We start from the raw sequence: 21,245 nt of genomic DNA, 5'->3' as shown, positions 1-21,245 counted from the left end.
AGCTTTGGGGATCGACTACCTTTAACATTTCTTAAATGAATGAATGAGTGGATAAATGCATAGCCCCTGCCACCCGCTCCTCCCCTTCCGTTCATCCCATCCCCTCCTGCCAGGCGACCCGCTAGACCTGGCGCTGGTCATATGGTTTTGCTGCTCAGCGGCCTTCCATAGCTCCCTAGTACCGTCTGGAATAAACACCCCTCTTCAGCCTGCTACATGGGAGCACCCGTTAGCCTCCCTCACCCCCACGTGCCCCATCATTTAACCAAACTGGAGCCTGAGAAAGGGCCAAAAGAGAGGGGACAGTGCATGAGGAGCTCCAAGGAGGGGCCAGGGGGCCAGGAGGCCAGGCTACTGGCGGAGGGGGTGTCGCTGCTGGGCCCTTCGAGGCAGACAAGCACAGGACAAATGGGCTTGGCCTGTGGGTGAGGGGCTGTGGGCAGAGGAGGTGGGCGGAGGAGGGAGCTGAGCAAAGGCGAGGGGAGAGCTGGGACCGGGGGAGTGGATGTGAGCTGCAGTCAGGTGATGGGGACGCGGTGGGGGGGGTGGCGGCAAATCATGGAGCTGGGGTGAGGGTGAAAGGGAAACTGAGGAAACTTTGAAGGGAGGACACTGAGAAAAGGAGGGAGGAACCATGCGGCCTCGGGTCTTGGGGGTTCTCTTGAAGGCTTCTGATTTGGGGGCTTGGAGCCTGGGCTCAGCAGGCCACCCAGGCGGGACGGCTGGCCGGCAGTGGAAAGTGTTCTGGAGTCAGGGAGTGACGCAGGCAGGCGTGGGGCGCCGTCAGAGCCGGGGGATGAACTCCCAGGGCAGGGCTGTAGCACAGGAAGGAGGGAGCTAATGAGGCCCCTCCGATGGCAGAGAGCGCAGGGGACTGAGCCGCCGAGGAGGGGGCCTGGAGGTGGCCCGTGAGTCCAGGAGGGGGCGCTGGAGGGAAGGTGCAGCGGTTTCCCGTGGCTGCTCCATTAACAAGCTACCACAACCCACGTGGTGTAGAGCAGCAGCAATTTTATTCTCACAGTTCTGGAGGCTAGAAGTCCAAAAGCAAGGCTCCAGCAGGACCGTGCTCCCCCTCTACCCCCTGCAAAGACTCTGGGAAGAATCTTGCCTCCTCCAGGTCCCAGGGGCTCCCAGCGAGCCTTGGCTCCCCTTGGCCTGCGGCAGCACAACTCCAGTCTCGGCCTCTGCGTTCACTGGGCGCCCTCCCTGTGTGTCTGTCTCTGTGCCCTCTCCTCCTTGTAAGGACACTGGTCCTTGGACTTAGGGCTCACTCTGATCCAGTGTGACCTCGTCTTAACTAATTATATCCGCAAAGACCCTATTTCCAAATCAGGTCGCATTTGAGATTCTGTGTTGACGTGAATTTGGGGGGGACACAGTTCAGCCCATTATAGTGGGTGGCATGTGGTGACAGGAGCCTGAGGGCTCAGACCAGGCGGTGGTTACGGGTGGGCTGCAAAGAGGACCCCTTGAAGGAGTCTTTCCCCGGAGCCACCCAGGAGCGGGTAAGGCGTTCACAGTGAGGGCAGAGGCTGCATTTTTAGGGAGTTTGGAGTGAAAGGATGGAGGGGCCTGGTGGCCAAAGACTGTGAAGTCAAAGAGGTTTTTTTCTTAGCCCAAGGGAGACCTGAGTGAGCCTCTTAGGCAGAAGAGTAGGAGGGAGCAGCAGTGAGGGAGAGAGAGAGGAAATGCGGGTGGGGAAGGTGAGGATTCGTGGTGGAGGAAGAGCACCTTCTTGCCCTGGAAAGCTTTACACAGAGGGGAGGGAGGTCAGGGGAGCTCATTCCAGAAAACCTCAGGAACTTTGCTTATCCTCTGGCAGGAGTTCCAAAGGAGGTGTGAAAGAAGATCACAGGCTGAGGAGGGCTTCCAAGCTACTGAAGAGCAAGATTTATAGTGGCCCCGGGGAGTCTGGGCCTGGAGAAGGCCTGAGAGTCCATGCTCAGGCCAAGCATCGGGGCTGATGTTAGAACAGCATGCAAAGGTCTCATGGGGCCTTCTCTCCTTGGAGTGGCTGGGTCATCTTTCCAGGCCTTACCTGTCTGGCTCTGACCCCAGCTTTGCTGTGCCCTTGGGCCCCTGGCTACCCCGTCACACCTCGGTGGATCTGGGCTCCTGTTTCCCTCACCTCTCTGAGCCCTGGAATAGGCATTGCCCCTCCCTGCTCATCCAGGCCCCCAGCCACAAACCCCTTAGTTTTCTGAGGCCGGTGCCCCAAACAGGGGGCCTTAGAAGCCACAGACAGGACGCCACCTGCGCCCCTCGCGGGGACACCGGCCCTCTGCTCACTTCTTGGCCTGCCCAGGAGTGACTGTGACCAGTGCCAGGGTGGAGGCGCTTCCCCTGCAGCATCCCAGGCACAGAACTCAGCTCTGGGCTGTCCGAAGGCAGCAAGTTTGCAATGGCAAAAGCTATTCTTGGCTCCAGCCTGCTCACTGCTGCTAATTTCATGCTCCTGTGATCCAGGTAACGCTTTGCTGCCTCGAGCTGCCACTCCCCAGGCTTGAGCCGCTTTTTCTCGCCCCGCAGGAGCCCAGCTGCCTCTGCTGTGCTCTTGAGGTGGGGGCCACGCAAAGCTGCCTCTCAGAAGCCGCTGGGCAGCCGGCCCCAAGCTAGGTGGCCGCGGCTCGTGACTAATTTGCTGCACTTATTTCAAAGTGCGCAAATGGCATTCAGGGCAGAGGAAGCTTACCCAGGGCCTGCCAGAGATAAACGGGCTCATTTCTGGGCCTCCCTGCCTGAAGAAACCTCCTTCCCTGGACTCTGAGCTCAGAATTAAATTCTTCCAGAAGAGATGCTTAGCACGGAGGCTCTCAGCGTGGAGGAGAGGAAATGCTCCCCGACGTAAAATGCGCCTCACATCTGGCCAGCTGGCTCTGCTGGGTTTTTAGATTGTGTTTGAAGAGCATCTCTCCCCCTTCCTGGTGTTCACAAGCTAGGCTAGAGGGTCACGGACGGAAATGGTTTCTGCCTCTCCACTGCAAGTGGATCAATGCCCTGTGTCGCAGCTACAGGGCTGCTCCACACCGACCTGGCGCCTGGGGGCCACTGGCACCTAGCGCCCCCCGGCGGGCTCTGTCCACACTCTGGGTTTTGATCCCCGCCCCCACCCATCCTGGGGCGTTCTGCTGGGGTTTGCATGGTCAGGAGAGAAGCTGGAAGCCTGCCCAGTGCTTCCCAACTACAATGTCCTCCTTCACATGGCCTGTGCTTATCAGGAGACCGTGTCCATCCATTTCGGTGGCTGACAGTAGTGAGGGCTTTTCTCTCAATCTTTATTTTTTTGTGTGTGATTTTTACTGCTACTCCGATCTACAGGCCTGAGGAAATGCACAAAGGAATGGACGGTGGGGTTTAAGGAAAAGAGAGAGTTAACAGGCAGAGGGGAGAATTCAAGCACCATCATTTCTGGCTGGGGCAGAGGGAAGACGCCACCCTGATGGACCCTTTGATCCCGCGGGCTGGTCCCAGCTCATTGCTGGGAAGGCATGTGGGCTGCCAGTCCCGGCCTCTGGGGCAGCCAGTGACATGCTGTAATCCCAGTGACGGTGTTTGGGTTTGTGTGACTGTGAGGCAGGCGGCCTCAGCTACAGCGGCTCTTACGTTTGTGGAGCGATGATAACGATCTCCCCATCCCACCCCTGCCCTGCATCAGAAAATCCTGCCACCAGCACTCTCCAAGTGTGCAACTCTGTGCAATTCATCCACCTCTGTTAACCTCAAGCTTCTTGTCTGTGAAATGGGAGCAATCCCAGTTCTGACTTGCTCTTACACGCTGAGTTAAGAGCAAATGGACTGGGGTCTGTGCAGGCCACATGTGAGCAGTTTTGTTCAAATGTCAATAATCTGGTACTGTGCAGGGCTTCCGTGTCCATTGGATTACCTGGCAAGTGCCAAAGAGGACCTTTGATGTTACCTTTGCCAGACGCCGAGCCCTAGGTAATTGCAGAGTGCAGGGGAGATACTGGAGGGCAGCGGGATTAGACTAGACATTCAAGGAGCAGAAGTTTCTCTCTTTGTTCCTCAGAGCTGGGCTCGCCTCACATTGAGTTGGAGAATTCCGAATGGTGGGGCCACGCTCTCTCCTCAGCACCCCGAGGGGCAGGGGCAGGTGCTGGGGCTGCATTCCTGCCTCCCTGCCCTGTGTTTGGATTGAATGGATCACAGGGTGCCTTTCTGTCTCAGTGCAGTAGATTCCTGTGGGTGCTGAGGAAAGCCTCAGGGTGGTCTGTTCCGACAAGTGAGCTGGGGTTAGAGTCCTGAGTGGCAAAGCAGCATCCACCCCTGCCTTTGCATGTGCTCGTCCCGCCTCTTGGAATGCCATTTCTCTCTCCACCAGCAACACCTCCCCATAACTGTCTGGCAAACTTCCCCCCATCTTTCAGGCTACAGTCCAAGATGGCCTCCTATGGGAAGCCCCCGCCCCCCCAAAACTCCCTCCTTCCCTCCCCTCCCTCGTATCCATTGTTCTACAGCTGTAGGATTGCACCAGACTATGTGCTGCCTAAGGGCATCAGGCACCCTTTCCTGTCTATTTTATACACCAAACCACCAGCACGACATTGGGCACACAGTGAACAGAGGAGTGGGTAGAACAGGAAGGGATGCTGATCTGGATGGACAGTGGCCACTCAGCCAGGCTGAGGGCTGCGGGATTACCAGCCTCTGGGTCTCCCGCCTCCTGGGGCAGGCAGACCTGCTTGGGGACCTTTCATCATCTCATAAAGTCCTGCCCTGCTACACCCACCCACCTTCCAGCCCTGCCTTCTTCCTGAATCAGATACGGTCTCCCACCTGCAATTATGTCAGGCCCAAACTGACCCCCATGAGCTGTGTAAGCAGGGCTGCCGTGCTGCACGGCTCTGCGGAGCTCCATTCATGTCGCCGTCCACGTGACTGGTCCCCCTGGGGTTGTGCACAGCACAGCCTCCACTGTCACAGGAGGGGGCCCAGTGCCATTGCCCTCCTCCACTCCTCCGAGACCGGAGTCCTTGGTGTCCTTGGGTTTACCTCTGGAGGTAGAGGCTGCAGACTTGTTGCAAGGTGCCTGGTGGGATAAATAACAGCAGAGCCTTCTGAGGGAACTCTCAGGAATCGGTCCCAAGTGGAGGGGAACCATGGTGTGAATTATCCCCAAACATTGCATTACGTAAAATCACCCTGTGGGATGGTGATTGCAGATTTCTTCGGAGGGGGCAGCACTGTTACCATTCTGACCGCAATGCGTTTGAACCAGTATTCCGACGTCTTCACACTTCCTTGAGTAAACTGGGAGAAGGTAACCTCAACAGGCCTTGGAAGCAAATGAGACGAACCCAGGAAGTGAGTACCAGCTGCAAGTCTGCAATGTGTGGGATCGAGAATTGAACATAGGGCCTTTGCTGTTGGATGTTTTCAGAAAGGAGCCTGAGGCAGCACCTTGCCTGTGATACTCCGTGGGGAGTGCAGTCCTAGGGAAGTAAGAGTGAGGGAAAGGGGAGTGAGGCAGGGATGGAAGAGAGCAGATGGAGGCTGTGGTATCACTGCGCTGGCCACAGCTTTGCAGCTAAACGCAGCTGCTTGCTCAGGCACACGGGATGCCTCCCGAGGAGCCGCGTGGAGCCGCCGCAGTTTAGAACACGTGTGGTGGAGGGGGTGAGGAAGGAAAGACGAGCAACGTGTCTCTAGTCTCCTTCCCATCTCCTCTCAATGGTTGAAGCCTACCTTGTGGGTGGGGCTTTGCCTCCCCCACCCTTCAGAGAGGGTCACCCGGCCCCTCCCAGAGCCACCCAGGGAGCAAGAGCCTCTGCGAGCACAGCCCAAGCAGTATGCAGGCTCAGGGGTCTCTCCTTGGCAGCTGGCCCCCCTGCTGGTGGCGGCAGTGGCTTTATGACCACGTGGGACCAAGTAGCAAGGCAAATGGCCTAAGGGGCGGGTGAGGCGAGCAGATCTGGGGTGGCACGTAAACTAAGTCCAGTTTCTTGAAATCAGTGCATGCTGCTTGCAAAAATGATCCTCATTTTAGCCAAGGATTTGGAGAGGAAAGGCTAGGGGGACTGATGTGGTCGGCAAGCATAACCTTCGTTCCCCTCGTGGGCAGGCACGTCGGTCCTCATGTCTGGCAAGAAGTTGGAATAAAATCATGGTCAGCTCTCTCTGCCTTCATCAAGGAACTGAATTTAAATTGCAACAGGAAGGCTGCGATATTCAGAAAAAAACCCATTACTAGGAACTCAGCTATCCCAAACCCTCACTAAATAGGAATCTACTGCTGCAGAACAGAATACTACCAACTTAGCAGCTTACAGCAACACACGTTTGTTATCTCACAGTATCTGTAGGCCAGGAGTCTGGGTACAGCCTAACCCAGTCTTCTGCTTTGGGTCTCACATGGCTGCAGTAAGGGGTTAGCCAAGGCTGCCATCTCACTGGAGGCTCAACTGGAGAAGGATCACTTCCAGGCTTACTTGGGTTGTTGGCAGAACTCAGTTCCTTGTGGTTGTAGGACTGAGAGCTTCAGTTTCTTGCTGGGTATTGGCCAGAAACCACTCTCAGCGACTAGGGGCCACCTGCAGTCGTTGCCACGTGGGTTTCCTTAGCCTGGCCCCCTGCCTTCTCCAAGCCATCAAGGGAGGAAAAAAAGAGTCCAGCAAGATGGGTACCACCATTTCATGTAACATAATCCCATCCACATAATTGTGTATACCTGTCACCTTTGCCATGTTCTGTCAGTTAGAAGCAAGTCCAGGCAGGTCCCAGCCACACTCAGCAGAGGGGATGATACAAGGGCATGAACACAGGAGGCTGGGATCATGGGGGCCACCCTAAGAGCCTGCCCACCACACCTCATTTTGCTAGAACTCTGCTTATAAGCAAAAGCAGCAAATAAGTAAAAACCACCACATGTTTGTGTCAGGAATTAAGTTAAAAAAAAAAAAAAAAGCTCTGTGGGATGTGCTGAGTCCACCTGTGTCACTAACCACAGCTCCCGGATCTGAACCAGTAGAAAGATGACCCAGGGTCAAGTCCATGCTTCCCCTGCCTCCGCGCCCCACCCTGCCCCCCGACCACGTGCCCTTTGTAAAGCAGAGAAATGGGCTCAATCAACAGAAGGGGGGTCCTAGCCTTACCCAGTTGTCAATATTTAAAAAGCTTTTCCAACATTAAAAGGAATGTCTTCTGCTTAAGTATCAACAAACCAGAACATTCAATTACCTAGAAAATCCCCATTCCTAAAATGTTCAAGCAACCTGAGCCTGCTTGAAAAAACAAAGACAGAGCTTCTGCATCCCACGTGATGACCATTTACAGAGTTGCCACAAAATGAACAGCCACTGAAGGAAGGCTGTCATGAGGAACTCAGATTTGCGGCAGTCCTGGCCCCCACCTGCAGCTGTCTCTTCCTTGGGGCCCTTTTCCTTTGCTTCCAGCCGCCCATCGCCTGCCTGGCCTCACCTACGCCCAGCCACTATGTCAAGGAGTAATTGACTGAGTGCCTCGGACCAGTCCAGGCTCCACTGAACCCATCAGGCTAGGACAATGCGGTGGCCCCTCAAAGGAGGAAGGCTATTTCTAAGGCTCATGGTTGATGGACCACAGTAGCTGTGATTATCATTTTAATTACAAGGCCATCACAATCTTATATTCAGGGTGTGGATATCAGAGACCACAAAGCACTCTGCAGCCTTAAAAACAGACTGTGGAAACGGTCTGTGCTTCAGACTAGAAGTGGCCCATTATGACATCCTTCTTTCTTGGCCTCCACATTGCAGTCAGACTCTCCCGGAAAGGAAAGATCTTACCCTCCCTTTTAAGGTCTGACGCAAATCCCACCTCCTCTGGGATCTTTTCCCAAAACCATATTCATTGCCGTTCTCTCCAGGACTCAGCCCCCTCGTCCTACTTCCCTACCCAGAACTCCCTTAGAACTCACTGTTCCTACCACTGATTTGACAACAACCCCCCCACAGAATTCTGACAGCTCTTCCTGCGGTGTTTTGAGACATTAAAAAACCTCACACTCTATCTTACACTCCCAATGGGACACGCCGTTCTTAACAGGGAAGAAGCATGTCTTAAACTCTGCAGAGATCCTACAATTGCCCGAGCTGTTTGCACATTGGCAAGATTTTTGCACACATTGTTCTTGGTACTTGGCACATTTGTACTCAAAATAATTCCCCAGGTAAGTTCAATTTTGTAAACTTTCCAGAGTACTCACAGCTCTTTTATTTTTTAGGGTAAAGAATATCATTCGTATAAAGCCCTTGTACTTGCACACGGTATGCTTAATACATGGAAGCTGTTTTCACGGCTTAGAAACCATTGTCATGACTGACCTGGGGTTCACGGTTTGACATAAAAGGACCAAAGCCAAGATGTGTCAGCCTTTCCAGTGTTTTGGCCTTTTGTTCGATACGTATATTGAGGGATGAGGTACACTCAGTAAAATCTACCCTAGTGAGTGGACAATTCCCTGAGCTTTGAAAAATGCATAAAGTTGCCACTCAGCTTCTTCAGCTGAAAGTTGCAGCACATTATAATCAGGAATCTTCGTCTTTTCTGTGGTCTCATGCACTCTTTGTCTATAATGCTGTCGAGCTACTTCCAGGAAAATGCCCTTTTTCCTCATCTTGGCCAGACTAAGAGCCACTTCCCAAAGTGCCTTTGACCTTGGGTAGCAGCTCTATTGAAGGAGCAAATCCAGAGTCGGAACAGAGTTTCTCTGCAAGGATCAGGCCTCCATGTATTTCTAACAGGCCTCACTTGGTTGTGAGAATGTGAGAATGGGGATGAGTCATAACAAAACCCATCTGGATATCTCTGAAATCTGACAATGGGCTAAGACGACTGATAGGATAAAATTTTTCTTTAAACATACGTACATACAAGTCCTGTCTCCATTGCCTCAGACGTGGGTGGAACAGATAGGATGGGTGGGAGCATGGGCTGCAGAGCATTAGTGCAGGGACAAAGTCCTACCCTTCCTTACGTCCCCAGCACTTAGCACAGCTCATTGATGGTGTCTGTTGTGTGACCGAGTGAGTGGTCTTAGGTTAGAGATGGGGCAAGACCATGCCATCTCGGGGTGGACTCATCCATCACTCGTAGGTGTCTAAAGACAGTGGGGAGAAGACCCACCAAGAGGGGCCCTGTCCATGCTCTCAGGTGGGGCCCCTCCCCTCCATCCTGAGTGACCTCAGCGGACTCCTCACTTCTGTGATTGCAGAACTACTTTGAGAGCTACCTGGCCGTTGCCTCCACTGTACCCTCCGTGCTGTGCCTCCTGGTGAATTTCCTGCTTGTCAACAGGTAGGCCACTTTCCTCCCTCTCCCAGGCCCCTGACCTTCACCTCCAGCCTCATCCGCTCCCCTTTGGTCCACAGTTGCTTCTCTTCTGCTGGCTTACATGTGTCCACTAAAGTAGGAAGCAGGCAGTTCAGACTCCTCCATGAAGACTGAGAGTCAGATCGGTTACCTGGGGCCCTGCCTATGGAATGCCCGGTCAGGGAGCCACACACTGCCACATGGGGTCAGAGCTAACTGTCAACAGCTGCCTGGGCCGCAGGGACACCACAGATGGTGGGTGGGGCCCGGGGAGCAAGGTTTGTGGAGGCTGGTCTTCCAAGCCTTTCTGAGAGCCGTCGAAAGGTAAGAGCCTGGGGACTTCCCTGGTGGTCCAATGGTTAGGACTCTGTGCTTCCAACGCAGGGGCCACGGATTCGATCCCCGGTCTGTCAGGGAACTAAGATCCCACATGCCACGTGGAGTGGTAAAAAAAAAAAAAAAAAAATCAGAGCTAGAAGTTAAGAGGCTGGCACCCCACCACCCTGGCTCTCACTATATGGGAACGGGTCACTCAGTGTTCAGTGCCAAGCTGGTAACAGCAGCTCATGAGTCGGCCGCCTATGGGGGTGGTCAGTGGGCGACTTCTGGCACAGCATTTGTGAAGGGTGGGGTGCACTGTGGAAGAAGGAATGATTTAGGAGATAGCCTGTGGCCCTTTCACCCCACTGGGTGACTGGTACCATCCGTTCTCCATTTAGGTTTACAGGGGTAACAGCCTGAGCTACTTTGCCTGCATTTCCCCTAAGCTATCATTAGCTGGTAAAGGTAGCTACGTTGTGATTTAGAAAGTTGGGCATCTCTTGGGCACGGCCTACTGAAGCCTTAGGTCGCTGGTGGCAAGTTTGTTTTACCCAACTCTGCTCAGTTTGTAGTGACTGCCTGGATCTCTGCTTGAACGGGATTCTACGGCAGGTCTGACCTCAGGGCGTGTGCTGTGATTACTGATGTCTGTTCTGAGTCCAGGAGGAGAGCGGGCAGCGCGTGTGCCTCAGGTGTGCTAAGCCTGAATAGACCAGTCTTTCCAAGCATATTATGTTGTGGGGTTATTCCAATGTTCTGTTGTTGCAGAACAATGATCCCAGAGCATGGTGGCTGAGAACACTACCACCGTCTCTCACGGTCCTGGGAGGCAGCAGGCTCAGCCGGCAGCTCTGGTTGGCCCTCTCTCATGCCGCTGTAGATGCTGGGGCCTCCGCGGGGCACCTCTCTCTCTGTCTGTCTCTGTCCCTCCCCTCGGTCTCTCGCAGGTAGCAGGACTTTTCATGTTGTGGCTGAAGAGCAGGCGCTCCGAGAGAGCAAGGCAGAAGCTGCATGGTTTTGGTAACCTAGTCTCTGCAGTCACATACTGTCCCTTCTGCCCACTCAGTTTTAAGGGACCAGGGACCGCACCTTTCAATGGAAGGAATGTCAAAGAATTTTGCACGCCTCTTAAAACCAAAGTGAAGGCTGGACGAGCAAGAGGGAGGATGGCCTGAGACGGCCTGGGGGCCGAAAGCCAGCTGGCCCCTAACCTGCCTGCTCTTGCCTGTCCCTGGCACACGGGGCTACGGTCAGCGTCCTGGCAGGAGGAACGCAGCCTCCAGAGATCACGCCCAGAAGGAGGCAGGGGGTGGAGTTATGAGCAGGGTAGAGCTGGGTCCCTGGCAGTGACTCAGAAGAGAAGGCATGAGGAAAGGAAGGGCATGCAAGATGAGGACGACAAGGAAGAAGTGACGGAGCCATGGCGGTGGGCAGTCCCTCGGCCTCTCACCGCCCTGTCTCCTTTCCAGGCCCCTATCATGATCCTCTGTCCAAAGTGGAGGTCAGGAGACGTGCGCAGGACCACAGTGCCAGGAAGGGCTGGCCTGAGCTGGCGTCTTACCTGGCACTGCCCCCTCTGTGGTCGTGAGGTCCAGCAGGCCGGAAGCCAGCCGGGACCAGGGATCAGCGGCAGCGGGGAAGGCCCAGCCTCAGGGCCCTGGGCAAATAATCTCTGATCATCGCAGTTAACATTCCCAGCACTCATAGCCCTCGGAGGCATTATCTCCTTTACTCTGCAGTGGCCAAGAGCAGCACACTTATTCCCCTGTTTTACAGATGGGCAAATAGGCTGACAGAGGTGACCTGCCCAAGGTCATGTGGCCATTAAGAGGTTGGAGGCAGGATTGGAACTGGGACCCTTCTCCCCCCACATCTGTGCGTGGAACCTCTGGGCCCCCTGCCGCCTAGTTCTCCAGCTTCGCGGGGCCCCTCCCTGCAGCCAGAGCCGCATCTCAGGCCTTATAAGCGGGAGCCCATTTCTGCCCTGGCTTCAGGCTACTGGAGGGAAACAGGTGGTGAAGAAGGTCTGGGTCTGTCTGCAGTAGGCACTGCCCTCCCGAGGATGGCTGGGAGCTGGCTCTGAGGGCTCAGTGTTACAGGGCGTCCTCCAGAAGGGTCCTGCCCACGCCAGGGCCTGCCTGTGCCCTTTCCCGGCTCCAGGAGAGGGGTGAGGGCCATGTGGAAAATGCTCCCAGCCTCTGTCTGTTTCTGGACTGTGGGAAGATGGCTTGGAGCTAAGCTGTTTTCTGTTTAATGTGCGGGATTGAAATGTCCCCTTTTCTCCCCCTGGAGAACCCTGGCTTATCTAAGCGGCTCATCCACAATCGCCAGGTGCTTTATTATGTTAAGTCTGAAGCGCCATAAATACTTATGAGGAGGATTTACAGTTTGGAGACTTAGGAAGAAATCAGTCCCCTGGGGTCCTGAGCCCTCGTGAGCAAGGGAGGGAAGCTGGCGGCCTGGGTGCATCTGGCAGCCCTCTCCAAGAATCTCATATCAGTATGACCTGCCCCAGGGTCCCAGGGCTGGAGCCGTCACTTCAGACGTCCTCTGTGCCAGAGCAGAGCCACCACGCCTAGGGCAGCACTTGTCTAGACTTTCCCTAAAATCCCCAGTGTTACCACCCCCCGGGCCGCTGTCCGGGTGGAAGAAGCAGAGAGTAAGGCAGTGTGCCCCGTTAGTGGATGCGGGGTGGACTTGCACGGGCACGTTTTATAAAGCTTTACGAGCATTGACAGTAGCCCCAGGCAAGATCCCTGAGGGCTTGGAGCCCCTGCAGGGAAGCTCCCGCTGAGAATGGGTTCTGCAGCTGGCAACTAGCTGTCGAGGAGGAGACCTGTGCAGGTGAGGGATGTGACGGGGGGGGGGGGGGGGGGGGGGGGGGGGGGGGGGGGGGGGGCAGAGGCAGAGCTGGGAGCTGCGTTGCTTTTGTGATGCACTTGGTGTTTACCTCCTCCTCTCTCACTCTGCCCTCCTCTCCCTGCCCTGGGGGTGCCTGGGTAAGAAGTCCCCCAGCTCTCTCCAAAGCAACTTTCCTGTTCAGGCAACTACTTAACCTTGTTTTGACAGGCACAGAGAGCTTCTGGGGTGCCAGCAGCATTCCTGGGGGGGACCTTTCCTGCGTTGCATCTGGGAGGAGGTGGTTGGAGACAGAGGCCATTCCCAAGGCTGGCTGGGATCGCTGCTGCTGTTTCCAGCTGTCTCCCTGCCATGCTGAGGGGGTCAAAAAGCAGAGCGTGAAGGGGAGCTTGAGGCCCAGCGTGCACTGCTGGGACCCCTTAGTTATCAATCTGTGCATCCAGCAGGTGTTTACCAGGTGCCTGCCAGGCCCTGTGCCAGCCCTGGGGGTGAGAACGAGACGGGGCCCTGTCCCTGTGCTGCTTCTCACGTCTCCTAGTCTGTCCTTCGCCTTCTTCTTGCCCCAAGGAACTGCTAAAACTTTGGGGCATTAGTCCCCAGCCTTTCTCTCCACTTGAATTTTTTCAGATTTAGAAGCATAAACTGGAAGAAACCTGAACTTTTTCTTGTCCCACCTCTTCTTTTTCAAGGAAACTGAGGCCCAGGAAGGTTGAATATTTGCCTGGGGTCACACAGTGAATTGGTGGCAGAGTTGGCAGGGTTTCTGTCTCTGGACTCAGGCTCTGTGCCCCTGTGGCTCTTATCTTTGGGGTGGGTGGGGAAGCTGCAGCTCCTGGGAGAGAGTTGGGCGGGGGCGGGGGGTGGCTCTGTGTGACAGGGTTGAGTATGTAGCATCACCCTGAGCATCAGAGTAAGGCCTGACCACCAGCCTTCAGGGCAACTGATGTGCATTTAAAATAGATACTCAGGGGCCCCTGGGGTCCAGGTGCTCACCTGACTGCCCACCAGCTCCTGCCCAGGCCAAGTCCCCTGCAGACCCTGGGAAGATGTGTCTTGATGTGGAGTTTCTCAGAAACAGACCCTGGACCAAGGATTCAAGTGCAGGTAGTTTATTTGGGGGGCCACAGTAGGAGAAGGGGGGAGACTGGGAAGGGATGGCAGCCAATAAAGGAAGCCTTATCAAGCCAGCTCCCATAGAAGGTGACCGAGCTTCGGCTGCTCAGAACTCCGGCAGCCAGTGTGGAACACACCTGGGAGCTGGGGTATTTATCCACCTGCTTCCCCATCATTGGCTGAAGGCTGTTCTTGGGAGGTGTTAATCAATCACCTGTCACTTGCAACCTGCTTCCTGGTAAGAGGGGAGGGCAGGAGGGCAGGGCACCCATTGCTCAGAGGTGGAGTCTCTATGTCGCTCCCCAACTGGAAACCCTGATGTGCCTCTACGTGTTGGTTGGCACTCTTAGTAACAAAGGAAAGAGACACAAAAAGGATTTTCTCATTCTTTCCTCAGAAAATGAAAGTCAGGGCTGCCTCCATTGCTGGATCTAGGGGAGTATAAACGTCCTTCTCATCCGCCGGCCCTGAGCTCTGTGTGTGCCTACTTGGCTTCATCTCGGATGTGGCCTCTCCCCATGCAGCTGGCCAGATAGGGACCAGCAGCCCCCGACACAGTCCTGGCAGAGACCCAGCTTCTCTCTACCTTTGAGTCCCAGCGATGACTGACTGGCCCTGCCTGGGTCACATGCTAACCCCTAACCCAATCCAGTGGCCAGAGGTATGGGTGGGATGCCCTGATCACCCCAGACCAGGTCATGTGCCCTCATTTGTGGATGGGTTGGTGTGGACAGTTTGACCGTCCACCTCCGCAGGACAACTTGGCATGGAAGGAGTGCTCTTGGTGGGACGGATGCTGGCAGACAAAGCCTGCATGCCCACTCCACTCCCCACTCTGAGGAGCAAGTCTTGGCACTTATCAGTTGGACCAGGCCCTCCAGGGTGGGGCTTCATGTCTGTCTGGTATCCTCTGCTCTCAGTGTCACCTGCAGCCAGAGTCCATTTTAATTCCCTGAGTGTGCTAAGCTCTCCCTCACAAGATATGTGCACTCACATCCAGACGTCCCTTACGCTCCAGCTTAGGTATCACCTCCAAAAACCTATGAGATGCTCAGAGTGGGTGTCGTGCCTCTCAGACGTGCCCAGGATGCCCTGTGGCCCTGCTGATGGAGCACGTTGCACGCTGGAGCAAAATGCCTGTCCCTCGTCTGTCCTGTGTCCCGGGCATCCAGCCCAGCGCTGGACACACAGTAGTTGGCCAGTGTTATCTGTGGAATGAACACACCAGAGAGGACGCGCCTCAGCAAGACAGCCATGGGCCGGGGCTCAACAGACCTGGGTCCTCATCCCAGCTCCTCACACCACAACCTTGAACTGTCCCTTCACTACCTCGGGCTTCCTTCTGCCCCTGACACAGCCCAGGCAGCACCTGCTCTCCCTTCAGCCAAGGATAGGAAGGAAACTCAAATTAGCCTGGGGCCACAAAAGCATCTTGAAAAACTCCGTTCTTGCTTTTCATGCTCATCATTTCACACCTCTTTATGTATGTATATATTTTTTTCTACCTTTCATGTCTTTCTTTTTTTATCCAAAAGAAATTTGTATATAACTGATCTGGATTTTCTCCCAGCCGCCACCCACTGGTTAGCAGGAAAATTAACTAAACATCCAATCTGGTTTAAAGCTTAGTCTAATCTGATGATTTAAACAGCCTCTTTAGATGATGTTCTCCCTCCCTGCAATAAAAATGCAGTTTCACAGAGAGCTAGGCTTCCCTGCTTCTCCCTGCAGGACGGTGTCTGGGCAGGTTGGAGGCTGGGAGAGGCGTAAGGCTTACATGCAGGAGTGGGGTTGGATGGGGGTAGCTGGCTCTAGCTTGGCGTCAGCTGCTGCCCATGACAACTGAGACCATCACAGGAGCCTCCTTCTGCCCTGGCCACCTGTTCTGGGCCACCCATATTCCCTTCATTCCCAGGGAGGCAGTAGAGTGTCGTTCTGAGAGCACAGGTGGGAGCAGCTGACTGACCTTGGGCAAGTTGCTTAGCCTCTGTGACCTCGGTTTCCTTATCTGTATATGTGGGGTAGGTAAGAATACCTGTTTTGTGGAGCTGGTGTGAGAATTCAACAAGTTAGCATTTAGAAACCACTTAGAAGAGTACCTAGCACAAATGAAGTACGATCTCAGTGTTGGCTTTGATGACGACAGTGATGGTGATGATTTTCTTCTCTTCTCCCTTCTCTCCCTGCCACTGCTAAGTTTTGGGGGAAGGAATCCCAGTGGGTGGTTGTTCTGTTTAAGCACTAGACAAAGCCAGTGGGAGCTCATCCCCGTGGCAGGAGGAACGGGGGTCTTGCCTCAAGAGCCCTCATCTCCTGTCCTTGAACCTCACAGCAAGATGAAAAGAAGCAGCATTTGAGAACATTTGCCCTGAGCCGGGTACTGCTGCCTGACTCTATACACTCCCCGCCAGAGATCCTCACAACCACACCTTCAGGTAGATTGATTCTCCTTTCTTTTGTACAGATGCAGAAGCTGAAACCGGAATGATAGAGTCACTAATCCAAGTCCACACAGGACTGTGAGCCAGGAAGGCAGGATTTAGACCCAGGCCTCCTGACTGCAGAGTGCACGGTCCCAGCCACTGAGCACACCTGCTTCCCTTAAGAATGTTCACCAACCCCAGCCTGGCATGGGAGGCCCGAGGGGAGTCTCTAACCGCTTCTGGTATCCTCGCCTTAGGGTTCCGATTCATGTCCGCGTGCTGGCCTCGCTGACTGTCATGCTGGCCATCTTCGTGGTGATGACCGTGCTGGTGAAGGTGGACACCTCCTCCTGGACTCACAGCTTCTTCGCCGTCACCATCGTCTGCATGGCGATCCTCAGCGGCACCTCCACCATCTTCAATAGCAGCGTCTTCGGCATGACTGGTTCCTTCCCCATGAGGAATTCCCAGGCACTGATATCAGGTGAGAGCTGGGGTCCAGACAGCTGAGCAGGTCAGTCTACTTGGGGGTTATTGGAAGGAGCCAGAGGTGAGCATGTGGTAGCCCTTCCAGAAAAAGAAATGAGTGTTAGTTGTGCTTCCATGATCTATTATTGTGTAACAAAGCACCCGAAAACTTCTTAGTGCCTTAGAACAATAAGAATCATTTCTTTGGCCCGTGTATCTGCAGTTTGGGTAGAAGTTCGCAGGGACAGCTTTCCTCCTCTGCTCCACGTGGCATCAGCCAGGATAGCTCGCCTGGAGCTGGAGGATCCACTTTCAAGATGGTGTGCACACCCAGCTGGTGTGGTGGTGCTGGCTGTTAGCTGGAAGCTCAGCTGGGGCTGGGGCTGGGGCCAGGGTTTCTCTCCATGTGGTCCTCACCACGGCTGCCTGGGCTTCCCCATAGCATGGCCTCTGGGTTGCAAGAACAAGCATCCCAAGAGGCCCAGGCAGAAGCATTATTTCTTTTTATGACTTAGCCTTGAAAGACATTTGGGGCACTTCCACTATAGCCATAAGCCTACCTGGATTCACGGGAAGAAAACACAGACCCACATATCTCAGTGGGTGAGTATGAAAATCATACTGTAATGGGAGGGGAGACATAGTTGCGGCTCCTTTTGGAAAATACAGTCTGCCTACCAAGTGCGTTTCCTGAACCAGCGTTCCTTTCTTTCCCTGTCTCCTCTCCTCCTTTCCCTCCTCCTGTCCCCTTTCCTTCTCGTTATTTTTCCTTTCCCTTACCTTTTCCTCCTTCTTTTCTCCATCTTTTCTCCCCTCTCTCTGTATTTCCTTCCTCTGTAATTTTGTAGAAGACCTATTATGTGCCAGGGATTCAAAGATGAACAAGATTCAGCCTCCCAGGAGCTGATAGCCTAGTAATAAACTTCTCTGTTACCCTGAACTTTGGCATTTTACGGGGCTGCTGACATGACTTGGGCTGACCCCTTTAACTAAAATTTTGATCCTAACCTAAGCCTGTTGCCTAGACCTTAGCAGTTCTGTTCTCTCATCCAAGTGTCTCAACAAGATAAAAAGGAGCTGGGTCAGGAAGAATCTGTGCTTTCCCAGGAGACCACCATCCCTTAAAGCAAGATTGGGAGCTCAGCTGCTCTGTTCAGTGTCTCTGCATGTCCATGTTGTGTGAAGGGGTGCAGTAAGCATTTGCCCACTTGAGAAGCATTTTGCGAAGAATCTACTCTGTGCCCATTAATTGATAATGCCAAGTAGTATGTGACAGGGATGACAAATACCTGGACAAGTGTATATCTCCTGCCCGTTCCCACACCAGTGCCAGACATCACTAATCGATCTGTATCTTTCCTCCTAAGCGTCTAAGTCCTTCTCAACATAGCACTGGAGACACTTACTGTCAACAGATCAGAGTTCAGATTTGAGCTCAAATCTGTTTGCCATTTTTGATGCAAGATTAGGCTTCTGGCTGTATCCTCAGAGAAACCCTTGGGCGTAAAGTAAAATAAAAGTGGACTCATCGCTAAGTTTCCTGAGTACAATCAACATGCCCCTAGCAGTGCTTCAAGAAGGGCATGCCTAAGCTGAGGGAAGTGGCCACTGAACACTGGATTTAATCCCTTCTGTCATCCTGGTCTCTTGTCCCCTCATCTCCCTCTGTCCTGCTAGAGGATTTTTCAATATAACAACCTTGCTGGCTCTCTCTCCAGGAGCCAGTGACCAAACACACCGATATGTTGGCAAGGCGCCCTTCAGGTTCATCTGGCCACCTGCGAACCTTCCAGAGAAGGAGACTCTCCCATGCATTTTTAAGAAAGTCCATTTTTGAAAAAGTAGAGAAATCTAGTACTCACACTTCAGTATTAATTACGCTGGGCCCTAAGCCGTTGTCACCACTGTGTGCAGTTCCCAGTGGGCACCCATCACCCTGGAAGATGTGAGGTGTCCCGATCTTCCAGAGGCCTCAGTGCCACTCACCAGCCCCCGTTGTTTTTCGTCCAGAGGAGCCCATCTGTGAATTCTGTGTGTGTTGGCATCTGAGGAACGATTCATTTGTTTTGTACTGGTGTTTTTTTTTAAGTCCCTCGTTTGCATGTATTTCCATAACTGATGAGATAAAAGTAGGGAGTCATGAAGGATGAGCTCCCGGAGGCCTGGTTTGTTGTTGATGATAATATTATAAATCTCTACAAGTTGGGAAGAGAGAGAGGAAAATCAACAGGCAGTGATGTTAAGATCTCTTCCTCAGGGCAGCTAGGGAATGTCTTACGGAGTTTAACTCCAGTTCTTACAAATCACCCAGGTGGGGATTACCGCTTCTCAGAAGTTGGCACCCTCTTGGCAAAGAGTTTACCCTGTTGTTGCTGTTTTGATGTAGGAAGGACAGAAATAACCAAACACCTAATTGGGAATCTGAGAGGATTTCTATGGCACGTCTCAGTACCAGACCCTGTCCCGCTTTACATGTAATGATCCTCTTAATCTTCGTAACAGCCCTAAGAGGTGGGTTTTAACATCCCCATTTTACAGATAAGGAAACGGAGGCACAGAGAAGTTAAGTGACTTGCTGAAGGTCACACACGTAGAAGTGGTAGAGCCAGGGTTGGACTCGGATGTTTTGATTCTAGAGTCTGTGCTAGAATTGAAACATCGCTATGCTAACTTGCATTTCCTTGCCCTCCTCTCAGATCCCAGCCTCTGGCCCCACCCAGGCTAATAGAACTCATATTGAGAAGGTTGGGGAGAAAAAGAGCCACAGAGGTGTCAGTCAGAGTGTGGGTGAGGCAGCGAGGATGGGCATCGTGGTGGACGAGGGCCCAGCTGTCCCTCTCCCACCTCTGCTCTGTGCAGCAATGGGCAGTGAGGTGGTACCTGGTCAGACCTGCCAAGTAATGACGAAGCAGCTCGTGCCCACACGGACCAGTTGGCTGTTTGCAGTCAGTGGCCCTCTTGCCTCCTTGAGACTCAGTATCCTGATCCTCTAACGCAGGCAAATCCATCCGTGCAGCCAGACAGTCCTGTATTCACAGGCACTTACTGTGTTGATCCTATTGGATGCGTCCATTGTTTTTTCCATTCACTGTTTCCATTTCCATCCCACTGTAGTCTCATGGGAGGGACAGGACAAGTGTGAGTCCCATCTTCCAGGCAAATAAACAGGCTGAGAGGAGTAATGGTCTGCTCACATGTGACCATGTATAAGCTCTGACTCGTGGCCAGCACCAGTTGACCACCCACGGTTGTGAGGGTTCAACAGAGAAGTAAGACACATGGCCTGCCTCCCAGAAGTGACTGTGTGATTGTGGTGAAGAAGGGGGCTGACATTTGTAGAAAGCCTGCTGTGTGCTGGGCTCTTTCTAAACATCATCTGATTCAGTCCTTGCTCTGCAAGGCAGGTGTCATTGTCCCCATTTTACAGATGAGCAAACTCTGGTCCCAAGAAGTCATGTTGCCCCCAGGTCACAGCGAGCAAGTGGCAGAGTCAAGGGTCAGATGTACATCTGCTTGGCTCCTGGATCCATGAGTCCCCTCGGCTGGGTTGTGCCGCCTCTTCTGTTAGGCAGCAGAGAAAGATGTGGTGGCACGCGGTCACCTGGGCCACGTGCCAAAGCCCTCGGCAGGAGAGCACATTCCATGTGGTGGGGCAGTTGCGTGCATGCGAGTGTGTGTATGAGTTTGGGGTAGCATGGTGTGTGAGTATATAGGAGTGTGTTACTGAGTGTGTGTGTGTGTGACAGTGTGGTTTGTGACTGTGTGTCGGTGGGTGTGTGTGTGAGAGCTGTAGTCTATGTGTGTTTATGTGATTGTGTGTGTGTTAGTGAGCGTGCATGCGTGTTCACACGTGTATGGTGCACAGCTGCCGGGGGGTACAAGGTAAGCTCCATGAGCTCCTGGGTGACTTTCTAACCGGTAAGGACTCCCCAGATCAGCTGGCCTCGCTCGAGGCAGCGGGGAGCCTGTGCTCGGACAGGCCGGAGCCTCTTCCATGCCCCTTGGAGAAGAGCTGGGCTGGGGATACCCTCGCAGAGTCAGAAAGCTCACGGCTGCAGGACCCTCCGGGTCTGCCAAGGCCTCACCGTACTGTGAGAACAGCAGCGTTCTTCTCAGCAGGGACAGCGTGGAGCTGGAGTGGAGCGCGGGCGGAGAGGCAGGGAGGACGGGCCCGCCCTGACCATCTGTGGGGGGTCCCACGCTCTCTGCAGGAGGAGCCATGGGGGGCACCCTCAGTGCCGTGGCCTCGCTGGTGGACCTGGCGGGGGCCAGTGACGTGACGGACAGCACCCTGGCCTTCTTCCTGACGGCGGACGTCTTCCTGGCGCTCTGCATCGGGCTCTACCTGCTGCTGCCGCGGCTGGACTACGCCAGGTGAGGCCCACGCTAGCTCTCTGCGGCATCCTTCTCTCATGTATGCTTATACCTTTATCCTGTCTGCTTGAGTTCTTCTATCCTCTAGCTAGAGCCCATGTTCGTTTCCTGGTTTACTGCCTGTCTCCCCACTGGAGTGTGACCTCCCCTGAGGGCAGAAATAGAGTGGGTTTTGCTCTCTGCTGTATCCCATGCCTCGAGCTGTGCCTGGCTCGTAGTCGTTGCTCAGTAAATTGGCTGGGCCGTTGGACATGAGAAGTTGGCTTTGCGTAGCAACCCCAAGCAGCTGAGCCCCCGGAGTCTGCGTGTTTTCCGTCGGAGAGGGCAGGTGGCGGAAGTGGGACCTGAGGAAGGATAATGATGAAGAGTAGCTCCTTGGGC

General features: G+C 54.0%; 1 protein-coding gene across 2 annotated transcripts in view; it reads left to right on the top strand.

The window, feature by feature from the left end:
* Positions 1 to 21,245, top strand: part of SLC29A3 (solute carrier family 29 member 3) — a gene marked incomplete at its 5' end in the record, with an annotated part of 41,671 nt that overhangs the window by 14,366 nt on the left and 6,060 nt on the right. For both annotated transcript variants that reach the window (XM_079900969.1, XM_079900968.1), the window contains 3 exons: positions 9,209 to 9,291; positions 16,280 to 16,506; positions 20,702 to 20,864. In XM_079900969.1, the coding sequence (XP_079757095.1) occupies positions 9,209 to 9,291; positions 16,280 to 16,506; positions 20,702 to 20,864 (473 nt within the window). The remainder of the gene's footprint in view (positions 1 to 9,208; positions 9,292 to 16,279; positions 16,507 to 20,701; positions 20,865 to 21,245) is intronic.

This window comes from Stenella coeruleoalba (assembly GCF_951394435.1).
Source record: "Stenella coeruleoalba genome assembly, chromosome: 16".
NCBI classification, from domain to species: domain Eukaryota; kingdom Metazoa; phylum Chordata; class Mammalia; order Artiodactyla; family Delphinidae; genus Stenella; species Stenella coeruleoalba.
This window is presented reverse-complemented; position numbering and strand designations above follow the sequence as displayed.